At 43.3% G+C, this 15,218-nt stretch overlaps 1 protein-coding gene across 2 annotated transcripts in view; it reads right to left on the bottom strand.

The window, feature by feature from the left end:
- USP53 (ubiquitin specific peptidase 53) overlaps positions 1-15,218 on the bottom strand; it is a 58,255-nt gene that overhangs the window by 41,019 nt on the left and 2,018 nt on the right. The window contains exons 2-3 of one of the 2 annotated variants that reach the window (XM_021008291.2): positions 4,900-5,033; positions 4,381-4,766 (exon numbers count right to left, since the gene is read on the bottom strand). In XM_021008291.2, the coding sequence (XP_020863950.1) occupies positions 4,381-4,524 (144 nt within the window). In that variant the 5' untranslated portion in view covers positions 4,525-4,766; positions 4,900-5,033. Of the gene's footprint in view, positions 1-4,380; positions 5,034-15,218 lie in introns of both variants that reach the window. The other variant, XM_021008290.2, reaches the window with a different exon arrangement.

The raw sequence follows: 15,218 nt of genomic DNA, 5'->3' as shown, positions 1-15,218 counted from the left end.
GTAGCCAAAAGCAACAATAAGAAAGGGGGCTTTATTTAGGGCTTGTTTTCCAGTAGTCAAATGCATCTGTTTCACTGCTGCAAAGCTCACCCATAACTAAAGCTGAAGTTGTAAAAACCAAAAAAACAAAAGAGGAGGGCATGCTCTGAAGCTTTTCTTACTATATTCACTACTAAATGAACACTCAATGTTGGGGTCCGGCTGAAACATTTCTCATATCCTGACAAACAAAACCAGCCCGTCACAGCTCTGAAGTGCCCACCTCATTCACACCGCCATCACTCAGTTTTGAGCAAAATTCCTCCACTGTGGGCCACACTGCTGCGCTCACGTCCCACAGACGAAGGTCAGGGAGCATGGGGGTGAGCCATACCTGCTCTTCCCCTCCCACAACCTGCCACCAACCTAGCAACAAGGGCAGCATGCACTGTGTGCCAAGCACTAGGAAGACAAGGACCAAAAGGAGAAGCCCTGCTCAAGGAGCTTATCACCAAGTACGACTTCCAGGACAGTAGAGGCTCTCCTCTCTCCACTTCTGTCCCCAGAACTCAGCACAGCTCCACTGGGGGAGACAATGTGCATGCGTGTGTGTGTGTGTGTGTGTGTGTGTGTGTGTGTGTGTGTGTGTGTACACACATCATACAAAGTAATTTTGGCAAGAGAGAGACTGTCTCGACTGAAATTAAGGTAAAGTGAGAGACAAGGTTCAGTAGCCAATAAATTGGGTCAATGGCCTCTCTGGAGGACCAGAGACATTGAGTGAGTGCTAACAGGGTCTTCTATAACAATCGGCAAGACGTCAGAGCAAAATCTCAAGCAACAGCAGCGTCATCTTCTGCTTGACTATCAATGACATACAGTCAGAATTGAGACTGCAACATTTGAACCTCCCCTTCTGAAACCCCCTTAAACTATCTGGTGATTTGAGTCCCGAGACAAAGGTTCCCAGGCCATGGGAATGCCAATAGGGTAGGGCAGCTAGGTGGCACCACAACGGATAGAGTGCCTGCCCTAGACTTAGGAAGACTCATCTTTCTGAGTTCAAATCTGGTCTCAGACAGCAACCAACTGTGTGACCCCGGGCAAGTCACCTCCCCTGTTTGCCTCAGTTTCCTCATCGGTCAAATGAGTTGGAGAAGGAAATAGCACACCATTCCAGTATCTTTGCCAAGAAAACCCCAAATGGGGTTTTGAAGAGTCTGACCCAAAGACCTGAACAACAAAATAATTTAAACTAATGAGATCTGACCTTTCAGGTTAAAGGTGCCTAGTGGGATTACAAAGCTGGAGACAATTACAAGACAAAAACCTGCAGTCAAGACAAAGGAAAGCATTACTGCCTTCACTAGCTATGGGGAAATAACACTAATATGTCAGAACAAGGTCCATTACCTAAAGGGAAGGGAAGGAAAGAGAACAAGCATCTATTAAGCACCTACCAGGTGTAGATGTACCAGGCACTGTGCTAAACATTTAACAAAGGGCATGAACACCTCTCTAAAAATCTTTTTTAAAAAATGAACAAATACATGAAAGAATGCTCCAACCCACTAAATAAAGAAATGCAAATCTTAACATCTCAAGTTCAACTTTCTACCCAGCAAACTGGCAAAGATAACAAAAGATGGAAACAGTTGACGTTAGAGGGATGTGGAAAGACCAGCACACAAATGCACTGTTCAGCAGTGAGTTAATGGGTCCAATCATTCTGGAAAATAAGTTAGATTACACTTTTTTAAAAAAGCAACTGTCTATTCTCTTTGACCCAGACTTTTCTAGGTGTTTACCCCAAGGAGATCAAAGGTAGAGAGCTCCCATCCTACGAACAGGTACCCCAAATAGCTCATCTTGTGACAGTCAAGAAAATCAATGTTCTCTTAGGGAATGGCTAACCAGTGTCATCTAGGAACATATGGGAACATTACTGCACCCGAAGAAAAAACGCATACGAAGAATCAGCAAAGCACGAAAACATTTTATGTGAACACTGACTACCCTGCACAAACAAAGAAGGAAAAGAGGCAACGTGACACCATGACTATGACGCCCAACGTGGACGCTCCACGTAATGGCGGACTCGATTTCTGTGAGCTTTGCTGAACTGCTGCTTTTTTCCCCTTCCCTTTTGTATTCTTTGTTAACAAAGATTTGCTGGATACATTTAGAAATGAACTGACATAAATTCTCTGTCTCTAAGACCTTCCACTAGAGGTCTTCAACCAGGCCGAAGCAGCCAGACACTCAGAGGCAGGGAGAAGGGAGGTAGCATGTGCCGAGCTAACTGAACCATCCCTACATCCCTCTACTTTGACCATCATTTCCTTTCAGACCCTGATGAAGAAAGCCTGGGGCCCTGAGTCCAAAAGTCCTGGGAATAAAAGTATCCCCTAAACCATCCACTTCCAGTTCAGCCCCTTTGCCATCATTGAGGGGAGAAATCACTGTTGTAGAGGAGGAGGCCACCTCCCTCATCACCACCCATCACAACTGCTGGCCAACTGCCACCAACAGGCAAATGAACCCCAAAACCCTGGAGCCCCAAAGCCCTAGACACCACTGGTCCTGCGTCCAGCCCGGTCCTCCCAACCATCACAGTCAGGATTGGGGAGAAGGCTCCTGCAGACAAGGGGCCAGTCGTCCCCACCGACTGCCACGCATTGGGCAGGCACTCAGAGGAAGAGCCAGGAGGCAGCATGTGCCAAGACAAGTTAACCGGCACCTTCAATACAAACCCCTCAGATCCTGATGGAGACAGTCCAGGACCTGCCCCCAAGCCTTGGGAACAGCCAGGCTTCCAGGCCAGGGCTCTCAGCCATCACCCTGGGAAGCAGCAGCCCCCGGGGGTGTGCACCCTGGCATTGCTCCTGCAAGGGCTGCAGCTCCTAGAGACCCAGAAAAGAAGGTTCTTGTCACCAGACCTCAGTTCTGTCCAATGGTTCAGCATCAGAAACGGCTATGATCAGTGCAAATGACATGAAAGAAGAGGCCACACCATCAGCTTGGTCACTGTCCCCAAGGACCCCGGGTCCTGCTAAAATCTTCTGTATGGATGGTTCTCCCAACAGAATGTGAGCTCCTTGACAGCTAGAACAGTCTGACTTCTCTATCTGCATCTATTTGCAGCTTTGTTTTTCAGTCGTGTTGAATTCTTCCTGACCCCATTTGGGGTTTTCTTGGCAAAGATACTGGAGTGGTTTGCCATGTCCTTCTCTAGCTCATCCGACAGATGACAACACTGAGGCAAATGGGGTGAAGTGACTTGCCCAGGGTCACACAGCTAGGGAGTGTCTGAGGCCTTAGTAAATGCATAATAAATGCACATTCACTAATCCATGCATTCCTCCGATGCCTCCATCAGCACAGAGGGGCCCTCTATGTCCACATGTTGGGAGCGCAAGCTCTCCGTAGGTCCTTTCAGGCTGGAAAGCCTTGTGGGACTGCACTGAATCTGGAAAGGCTCCCAGTAGGTCAGATTCCAGATGACTGATTTTTTGGCTAATTCTCAAAGTCCATTTACCAGGTTATGAAGAGTTGTAGACTGTGTCAGCAAAGGATGTAATGACACCAATCCGAGCACAGACAGCAGAAGTATTGAAGAGAAAGTGCACAGAAGGGCCATCCCAATCAATAACTCGGGTTTAGAAACAATGACCATGACTACCTCATACCTATTAGACTGTCTAACACAACAGAAAAGGTAAATGACAAATGCAGGAGAGGATGTGGGAAAATGAGACATTAATGCACTGTTGGTGGAGTTGTGAACTGAGTCAACCATTCTGCGGAGTAATTTGGAACTATGCCCAAAGGGCTACAAAATCATGCATACCCTTTGACCTAGCAATAGCACTTCATGGTCTATATCCCAAAAGAGATAAAAAACAAAAAGGAAAAGCATCTACGTACAAAAATATTTATAGCAGCTCTTTTCTGCGAGTAAAGAATTAGAAATCAAGGGGATGACCATCCACTGTGGTATGTGATTATGATGGAATACTACTGTACTATAAGAAACGATGAGCAGGATGCTCTCAAAAAAAAAAAAAGGTTGGGGGAGAAGAAATAATGACCATGACTTTTCTTGTTAAGTATTTAAATGATATATGTATAAGGTGTCCCAAAAGTCTTGGTGCAGTCTGAAGCTTTCATAGATCACTAGTATTAACAGCTTTGAGAATTTCTTTGGGAATTTTTCAATTTTGAGAATTTTCATAGCCGAAAAAAAAGTAATTATCTAGAAGCAAATAGCTTATTATTAGCTATTAAGCATTAAAACTGCATTGAGACTTTGGGGATACCCTGCACACAAACCACTTCACAAACTTTAATGAATAACATGCACGGCGGCTCCCGCAAGAAGAATCAGTAAAAAGGCCTCACCTGTACAGCGCTGTTCAGAAAGCAGCTGTTCTGTCCTGGTTCGTTTAATAAGCCCTTGGTAGGGGCTAGCGATAACATACTTCCAGGCTGATAAACTTTTCCCAGGTTGCCCCCAGGTTTCCGTAAGAACTTCACCCAGGCCATGTTTCAATCAATTTGTCCATGTGCAAGGTCAGTGACCTATTTCTCCACACTATCCCCAAAGACGAAACAGGTAAGGGCTTCAACGGTCCACTGGTATTCCCAAGAGTCTGATCCGCTAGCTAGCCCACCATCCTTTTCCTTTGGAGTTTCCAAGTTAATGTCTTCTTGACGCTGTGACTTGCACATCAAGGGAGTTTACCAATCTTCTTACAACGCCCGTGAAATGCGGAGGCTCAAATAAACTAAAAAATAAAAACCAGGGCTTTAATCAGATGACAAGGCCTTACCATAAAAGCCAAGTGGATCCAGCTGGAGAGCATTTGGGAAAGAACAGCAAAAAGACATGTCTCGATCTTAATCAGGTCAAAAACGCACACTATGACAACCCCTCGAATCCTAGCTCAGCGTCACGCCTCTGGCCATCAATTTTGCTCGTGTTTTCCTTTTGGGTCTGTCTTTCACACACGAAATCGCCCTTGAGGCCATGTTTTGCATCATTGGGAGTCAATCTGCAAGAGAGGGAAACATAAAAACATTTATATCCAAGTAAACATTAACCACTGAGAATTCTGTTTCACACAGCAAAGCCAACAGCAGAACTGAAAGAAGGAACCCCCCACACACACACAAAAGCTAAAAGTGATATTTAGATGTTTTTGTAAAAATGAAAGTATACCCCATTCAAAACAGGAAAGTATTTCAGTGACAATCTTATTCCCTGTCTACTTCAAGCTTTCAGGGTTCAAATCACAGTTTCATTAGAAAAGACAATGTACATAAGAAGGTCATTTGATAAGATTCCAGGCACTAGGGTCTGTCAATAGCAACATTCCTATTCCACATAAACGCAAACACGCAGAACAACATTTCACACAATCTATTTTATGCTGCCCTTGCACACTGGCGCATAAATTTAGTTTTCCAGAAGTCCTCAAGACTGGACCTGTGATTCACTGGTTTGGTAAAGAAGCACCCTTCGCCAAGGCCACTTGGCCCTTTGTCTGCAATTCAGACTTAGGTAGTTACCTAGAACCAGGCAGCTCGATGGCTCAGTGGATGGAGCACTGGCCCTGGAGTCAGGAAGACCTGAGTTCTGTGTGACCCTGGGCAAGTCACTTAATCTGTTTGCCTCAGTTTCCTCATCTGTAAAATAAGCTGAGAAGGAAATGGCAAACCACTCCAGCATCTTTGCCAAGAAAACCCCAAGGACAGTGCTGGTGTGCTATGGGCCACCACGTCCTGGAGAGCTGGAAATGACTGAACAACGGTCACCTGGAGTACTAAAATCTCAAGCGATTCGCCATGGGTGGTGACCTGGCAAGCACGAAGCAGATGTGAGACTGAGCTAGATCATGTTCCAGACCAGGGCACTATTCACCGTGCTAGGCATATAAATTGAAACAATCCCAACGGCGCTCAGGAAATGGGGAAAGAAGACAAACAACAGAAAGGTCAAAGGCAGAGGCACTGGGGGAATACGGGCACACGACGGCATGGCTGGTGGCGCTGTGAGCTGGTCTAATTACAGTGGAAAGCAACCTGGAATTCTGCGAAGAGGGTGACTAAAGTGTCCATCCCTAAACCAAAGTATTTTTAGCAGCACTTTCCTATGGTAGCAAAGAACCCAAAACAAGGCAGATGGCCCTCCCCTGAGGAAGTGCTGAACAAGTTATGGCCCCCAGATACAATGAGCTGTTACTGTGCTGCAAGAAGCAATCAACAAGCCATCCCAGAGAACCAGACATTCTGCAAAGAAATTTGAACTATTCCTCAAATCATTAAGCTGCGCACATCTTTGACCCAGCCATTGCACTTGTGGGCCTGTTCCCCTGCAGAGATGAAAAGACAAAGGGAAAAGACCCGTATGTAAAATAATAATAATTATCATCATCATCATTATAGTAGAGCTTTGTAATGGACTAAGTGAGAACAGGTCAACGTATTATGGCTGTATATATGAATCTAATGTAATATTATTATGCCATAAGAAATGACCAAAGAGATGGTTTTAGAGAAGCCTAGGAAGACTTGAATGAACTGATGCAGAGGGAAGTAAACAGAACTAGGGGCATGAGTTATACTACAACAACCCAGCAAAAATGAACAAGTGTGAAAGCCTTTAACTGTTCTGATCAAAGCAATGACCAACTACGATTCCAGAGGAGCCCTGACTAAGAATGCTGCTCCCCTCCTTTCAGAGGTGATGGATGGGCTCATGACGCAGACTAAGACATACATTTTCAGATATGGTCAATGTGAGAATTTGTTTTGCTTAACTCTGCATACTTGTTACAAGGGTTTTGTTTTTCTTTTTCTCCAACGCAGGAGGAAAACTCTAGTGACAGAGTTCATGCTAATGTGGGTCACTGAAGTACTTTTCAAAAATGCATTGAAGAGACTGGAAGAAAGGACAGAAGGAATCAAAGACAAGCCAGATATCTTTGAATGCTACATACTGAAATCGAGACTTAAAATTTTAAAAGCTGCACATAACAGAAATTTACAGTTCTGTGTGTAATACTATATTTACTTTATACATGGGAATACCCATTTAATCTGATAGTTATTTTTTTTTAATTTTATTTATTTTTAGTTTTCAACATTCACTTCCACAAGATTTTGAGTTCCAAATTTTCTCCCCATCTCATCCCTCCCCCCCACCCCAAGACGGCATGCGTTCTGAATACCCCTTCCCCTAATCTGCCCTCCCTTCTATCTCTGCCCCGCTTCTCTTATCCTTTCCCCCTTCTGTTTTCCTGTAGGGCAGGATAGATTTCTAGACCCCATTTCCTGTATTTCTTATTTCCCAGCTGCATGTGAAAACAATTTTTTTAATGTCTTTTTAAAACTCTGGGTTCCAAATTCTCTCCTTTCCTCCCTCCCCACCTACCCTTATTGAAAAGGCAAGCAACTCAATACAGATTATACATGTGTAGTTATGCAAAACACTTCCACAGTAGTCACATTGTGAAAAACTAACTGTATTTCCCTTAATCCTATCCCCCCACCCCCACCCCCGATTTATTCTATTCTCTCTTTTGACCCTGTCCCTCCTCAGAAGTGTTTGCTTCTGACCACCCTCTCCCCCAATGTGTCCTCCCCTCTATCATCCCCCTGCTGTCTTGTGACCTCCCCCACTATTTTCCTGTAGGGTAAGATAGATTTCCATACCCAACTGAGTGTGTATGTTATTCCCTCCTTAAGCCAAATCCTATGAGAATAATAATCTGATATCAAGGTCATAATTTTTTTTAATTAAGTTCAGGGACAGTTCCAGCAGCTTCTCCAAGATACAAATCCTCCTGCCTCACAGCTCAATCTCACCTGCCACGGCACAAGGTAGAAATTACTCTGCATCTAATTCATATTTAATTTCCTGTCGGTGGACCATCTCCAGTCCTAGATGGCTCCAGAGGAGAGAGTGAGGCTGGTGACTGCACAGCCCTCCCTCACTTAAATCCAATGCACTTGCACGTCACAGAATCACCTTCCTGATGTCACCGTCCTCTTCAAGAACAAAGGACAAAACCCCAAACTTTCCTGTTGACATTCTTCCCCTTTGGTTTTTGTCTTGTATTTCCAGTTCCTCTAACATTCCATTACGTACCTATAAAGCAGGTACTTAATAAATGCTTCTGAATGAACTGTGGAAAAGGAAAAATCTTTTGAGTTTATTCATTCATTTAAGTCTCTGGCAACCAGTTTAAAAATTTTTAAATTTCTTTTAAAAATTATCTAGTAATGTGATCATGTGATATTTACATACGAAACAAAAAGCCTGACACTGCTGAGGTGCCCTGGACGTACCTGTGGACTCCTTAAAGATCTGTGTAAATCAAATTTTAGTTAAGTTCAGTAACATTTTAAGTGCGTTAGATGAGTTCACTACATTTTTTTAAGCAATCAGGGTTGAGTGACTTGCCCAGGGTCACACAGCTAGTAGGTGTTTGAGGCCAGATTTGAACTCAGGTCCTCCTGATTGGAGGGCCAGTGCTCTATTCACTGTGTCACCTAGCTGCTCCTCACTACATTTTTTAAACAAAGCCTAATGAACATTATAGAGTCCTTTTGCAAATCACAAAATCCCTAACATGAATATCAACCTGGTCATTTTTCTGTTTTCTAAGTTTCAATTATTCTGTCTAGGATTTTTTAAAGCACAGAAGCAGTTATTTGTTTAGAATTTCTCCCTTGTCCTCCCCTCCACCTCTCCCCACCCCCAGCTTCCATATTCAGGAGCAACTTAACCAATAATCTGTCACAAGTCTGATATTTAAGGACAAATCCCAACATCATCCAAGCTGGAGTGGATATCGACAAGGCATTCACAACACTTTGTTTTTCCTTGAACCCTTTTTCTCCCAGTACCAACTTAAAACTAGAGCATTAACATTTGAAATGATGAATTCCCCAGAAATGTTGTTCGGTTTATGTAATACACTTTCCTTTCTGTTTGCCGATTACTAGTAATAACAGCACTGCCCCACATGTGTAAAAGCAGGGGTAACTGAGGCCTCAATCATCTTTTCTGTTCGTAAAGTTGAAGGCGCTGAATTAAAAGCTAACAGTTGCCTGCTAAACACAATGCTTGGTTTAATTTATTCTTCAGTCAATCAGACTATTTGGTCATTTCTTTATCCTTTAAGCTGAAAGGAGATTTCAAAACAGTAAAACTTTTCATACTAATAAGACTAACTTCTCCTCATGCTAGTATTGTGATCAGGTTTGTCTTCCTTAACATCACCTTCCTACAGCTAACTTGGTTCCATTATAAGAAAAACATACTGAATGGATTGCTATGATAGAACAGTGACTGGAGTAAAAGGTCCTAAGTTCCAAACCCCCTCCAACACTAGCTCTGTGACCTTCGGTAAGTCACTTAACCTATCTCGGCCTCAGTTTCCTTATCTGCCAAAAATGAAGTGACTGTACTATGGCCTCTGAGGTCCCTTCTACTTCTCAATCAATGATTCTATGGAGAGGTAGTACTGGTTACATCCTCCTGAAAAAACAAATACCATTACAATGAATATCTCAGTATAACAAAGAGCTTCCAAACCTCGCCCTTCCAGTATAAGCGATATATGACACAATAAAATTCCAAGAGGAAAAAAAAAACCGTAAACACTATGTTAGTGACTGCTGTAATGGAGCCTGACTGTCAAAGCATAGAGGCAGAGCTCCATTCAAAGGATCGGATGTCTAGGGCCCAAAGACACCTCCAAAACCATCTGCTGGTCCAACTCCTTCATTTTACGGATGAGGAAACCAAAGCCCAAAGAGACTAAAAGAATTTGCCCAAGGTCATATAGTGAGCATCAGAGGGGTAGCTGAACCCATGTCCTCTGACTAGGGCCACTAGTCTTTCCACTGTACCTACCATTCTCACTGGAGATGGGATGATAAATGGCAACTTTTTAAATCACGCCATCACCAATAGGATGAAATTATTTAACAGTGTTAAACAGGATGAACATAAAACTATAAATAAAAACATTACGATAAAATTTCTCTTTCACATGAACAAACAATTTGGTACTTGGAGAAAATCTGAAGACTCCCCAGGTTAACATTTGCTTGGCAATTTATTAGTGAAAACAGTAAAAATTTCAGATTAAGGTCAAATGAAGCAACTCTGGCTCCTTCTTAATCCTTTAGAAATTAAATTAAGATAGTGTAGGATTAATGTTTTTGCTACGTGTGTGAATATCTCTAACCAACAGAAACACCAGACAACAAAAAACCCCCACGCTTAGGCTGAGCAAAGCGCAGGGAAAGGCACTGTGCTCCAGAAGGCAGCCTCACTCTCCAAGCTGTGGGCTTCTCCTCCATCCCCCTTGTCACTGACACCCTGGAGGTTTCCACTGTCCTCAGAGGAAAGCAGCAGCCGAATCAGGCCCTAGGTAAGCCAAGGCTTGGACTTGCAACAGTATATTTTTAGACAAGTCTTTAAGAATGTGTCGCCTCTCAAAGCTGGGATGGATGGCCAATACTTCTCTTTAGGGGAGGAATTTTTAGTAAGAACAGTATTAGGACACTTCAATTTACAAGTCTCTGAGTTGACATGAACCCTGGGACTGAGGCAACTTCAAGAGTCTTCAGTGTTACCCCAGTGGTGGCGGGGCAGAGATGGTTGGCACAGGACAGTCTCCCATAGGCCTCCTACTCTCAAATGTGGGCCAGGACAAACCCAGCCTAGGTGAAAGCCCAACTCCGAGATCTGCACAGAGTGCTGACTGTGGTAAAGAGCCACCAAGCCTGGGCACCACCAGCATGAAACCTACATTATCACAAGAGTAAAACCTCTATTACGTAAAATCAGTTCATGTTCATATGTCTCTGCTTAAAGGAATCTACTCCCCTTCTACCCGGAACCCTAATCTGGCTGGGATGTCAGTTCCTCAATGCAAAACAATAAAAATCTTGTTAATAATTTACTCAAGAAAAACCACTGTGACTCTTTAAAGAAACAAGGAAGAAAGTTTAACTATTACAATCCAGATGGTCACTGCTCTCACTGGAGAAAATAAGCAGTTTCTTTTCTTGATACACAATCTTCCACAACTGTGGCCCGTTTAAGAAAATGCCCACTTATAAAAACCTTAATTTCAGAAAAGGGCAGCTCAGGAAGAGCACCTGGATCAAAGAATTCACGCACTCATTAAAGCGCAAAATCACATACTTCAAATTTGAGGAAAACACCCGATACCTGAATGTACTTCATCCCATTCCCACCCAGCTTGTCGTCTCAGTCTGTGCCTGAGGGACTAGAGAGAGAGTTTAAATTAAATTTTCTTTTATTTTCAGATTCTCTCCCTCCTACTTTCCCCCTACTCCACTGGGGAAGCAGCTGCACCTTTTTCATTTTTTGAACTGTATTTTATTTTGAAATTGTTGAAAAGCAGAGTGAAGATTATAAATACTGCAAATGAACAATTATTAACCATTTAATAAGTAATTAAAAAGAGTACACAAAACCCTATGTCAACTAAGAAACCTAGCAGTCAACACCCCCCCAAAAAAATTAAATCTGGGTGGTCATTCTCACACCCACACACCCACACCCACCCACCCACCCACACACACACACACACACCCACCCACACACACACACACACACACACACAGAGTAGAGAACTAGCAAACAACCTAAGACTCTCTCAAGAAGGCAACAGAGGTAAATACTGCAAAAACAAGAAAGACATCTTCAGCGCATGCATGCTTGCAGCCAGCTCACAATGACCTACGTCCTTTCTCCTCCAGGTTAACACATCCTAGTTCCTTCGACATAAGGAATGAACGAATTACAAACTCGTACGGATGTCCTTCCGAAAACGTGGTGCCCCTTTCATCGGAACCCAAGGCTCCTGATGTGCTCTGGCCAGAGCAGATACATGACTTACCTCCTTGTTTTCTCTCCTCCCAACTCCCCTAGTTCTTTGGTCCCTCCTGCCCTGAAATTTCAAAGTCATCTGGAGAGTAGTCGGATCCTTCTCTTATTCTCTTTATCCCCAGTGTAGCTTAAAAGAAATCCAGCTTGTTGTCGCCTTTCATCTTTCCTGGCCAAGCTCAGGTCAGTCAGAGATTGTGCTCCCGTAGCATTCTTAAGGAATCGGGTCGTGCGGTTGTTACTCTTTTGCTATTACCTGAACTTGTTTCTAGCATCCAATTCCTGCTTAGTCACTAAGAATGAGACTCAGAATAGAACTTCCCCTCTGGGAAGGCAAAATTAGAAATGGGGGAAAGACAAGAAAGAGACAGTGAGATGAGGAGGAAAGAGAAAGAGGGAACGAATGTCCTACAGATGGCCAGCCAACTCAAATCCCGTTTCTTGACCCCCATCCCGGAGTCAGGCTAGTGGCATTTCCCCAGATCACCTGTTTTCTCTCTGCCTAGGTGGTCTGTAGTCGATTTCTGTCATAATCCTGCTTCTGTTTCTCCAACCACAGCTGTTTACCCAAATACTCTCCACCAAGCCAACTAACCCACCTCCTTTTTAAGCGTCCTCCCTGGGAATCTTCACACACAAAGCTGCTCCTTACCATTCCACCCTCTGCTCCAGCTCCTCCCCAAACCTAGCTGGGTTTTCTGATCAAGGTGGGCCAGCATGCTTTAATCTCCCCATTGTACACCTGGAGGACCCCAGTCTAGCCCTGCACCCAGGCACATATTATGTCTTTGAGAAATGTTCCTAGAATTGAAATTCTCAGCTTAAAGGAACTTAGCCTCCATAGTCAGTGTAAACCCAGGGAGCTGGGCATTTGACTGGATGCACTGAGATTTACAGAGGATCTGCCTTGTAAAAAACCTCTGATGGTAAAACAAACAATTTGCCATCAAAAGCATATTATTTTAGAATTTTAAAAAGTAACCTAAGGATACCCACAATGACCCAGAAAATACTGTTTACTCCTAAGGTCTATTAATTATGTAAATATACAACAAAATGCTATTTTGTAAAAATGTAACATGCCAGATCCAGACCAAAAATACATACACATATACAAACACAAACACACACACCCCAGCACAAATAAGTCAATAATGACAGAACTGTGAAACCGTGCCTCACCACAATCAGACCAGGCTTGATGTTCAAAGTCCTGTTACAGACAACACACACCACCAAGAATCCAGAGACTTCTACTAAGAGGACGAGAAGGGACCTGGATGGGCAGGGCCCAGGCCCAGCACAAGAGTCACACACATCCCACAATGACAGGTCTTACCTCACACCAGACTACAAGATGCTCAATGCTGTAAACTAAATGACTTTTGTTAATCACGGAGGCAGATCCTTGCCATGGGAACTACCTTACAGGCAACTGCCCTAAGCATGAGACCAGTTCAGTATTTCAGTAACTGCACTCTTTAAATGGAGCTTAAGAAACTGTTTTACCTTACATCTAGCTTGGAAGTAAAAACTTTTAGTAAGGTTAATTCCTGCCCAAAACTGATCACAAATTATTTCAGCAAGACCACATATGCAACAAACGAACTGAGCTGACTGTTTACATTCCCATAAAATAAATCAGATCAAATTTTAACTTTATTTCAACTTCTTGGGGTTTTTTGCTATAAAATTTCCACACCATCTGGTCCTTGGGATTTTGCTCCAGAATATTATACAAAGCTAAAATACGTATTTACCTGGAAGATCTGATGTCAATTATACCAACTCATTTTATAAATTATAATACCCCAGATAATTTTTTAAACGAAATAATTTTTTTTTGAAGACAGCACTTTTGAAATACTTATCACTAGAAAATAGTCTTACCTAAATCAGGCTTACATGCCAGGCTGAAGAATAGTCTTTGGGGCCTGAGAAGGAAAAATGCTAAAGGCAATTCTTTTACTAAAGAAAAAACAATTCACTTGAGAGAGCTCTTACTAACAAAGTAAGTACATTTAATTTAACAAGTACGTGCCAGCTCTGTGCAAGGCCCAAGGACCAATGGGAAAAGTCCCTGTTCTCCATGGGCATAAATGTAACTAGGTTGAGGGAGAACATGAAGTCACTCAGATAAGGAGACAGAAGATACAAGGAGAAGGTGGAGATGAGTAACAGCTAAGGAGGAGGGTCAGGACAGGCCTAGGAGGTGGCAGCACCGAGTTAAACCTTGCCAGCAGATAAGGCTCAGCAGAGGCCCAGGTGAGAAGACAGTGCTTTCCAGGCCTGGGGGTCAGCTCTGTCAGGCTGAAGGTGGAGAGAGTGTGGCAGCCAGTGTGGTTGGAGCCCAGGCAGGCGATAAAGTCAAAGAATGTCAAAGAAACTGGAAAGGGCTTCCAAAGCCAGGCTGAGAAGGGCCTCCAATGCCAAGCCAAGGCCTGTTTTACCCTAAAGGCAAGGGAAGAGGCCACCAAAAGTTCATCACTGGGGAAGGGACATGATCAGATCTTCAGGAAGATTGCTCCTGTAACTGAGTGGAGAGTGAATTAAAGAGAGGAGAGGCTAACATCAGAGGAAATCAATTAGGAGGCTACTGGAATAGTCCAGGCAAGACGCAATGATGGCCTTGGAGAAGGCAAAAGTAATGGGACTAGAAAAAGGGCTTGTGGGCCCAAGTCATTTCAAGAACAACCAATATTCGAGACAGCGAGTGGCGCAGTGGATAGAGTACTGGCCCTGGAGCCGGAAGAACCTGAGTTCAAATCCAGCTTCAGACACATAATAATTTCTAGCTGTGTGACTCTTATCGTCAATTGGGTGAATAAAGTATTTTGTCTACAACTGACTGAAATAAATCAAGTCTATCCCCCTCCCCTCCACACACACACAGTGTTTATTTAAAATGGTCTAATTATAAGTTTGCAATTCAAGGTAAATAGTGTATCTTTTTTCAGTTTTTTTTAAACACAGACATATATCTGCCTAATCACTATCATCTGAAGAAAAACATTTGAAAAAGATGGAAAATAAGATGACTAGATTTAGTTAAAAATGGATTTGAGTTTCATACCCTGAAATGACAAAACACTCCACAGTGTGGCGGTGCTGCTGTCAGGAGGTACATGCCCCCCAAGGAAGACAAGGCCGAAAGAAAGGTCCTACATACACCAGTGGCTCCATCACAGCACTTCGGGTGAGAGCGATGAAGTGGGAGACTAGAGATGTCCAATGCTTATTAGGCAATGGCAGAACAACGGAAGAGCACATTAACTGTACTCCAGGAAAAGATGAATAGGAACAG

Source organism: Phascolarctos cinereus, unplaced genomic scaffold (genome assembly GCF_003287225.1).
Source record: "Phascolarctos cinereus isolate Bilbo 61053 unplaced genomic scaffold, phaCin_HiC Scaffold_9;HRSCAF=440, whole genome shotgun sequence".
NCBI classification, from domain to species: Eukaryota; Metazoa; Chordata; class Mammalia; order Diprotodontia; family Phascolarctidae; genus Phascolarctos; species Phascolarctos cinereus.
This window is presented reverse-complemented; position numbering and strand designations above follow the sequence as displayed.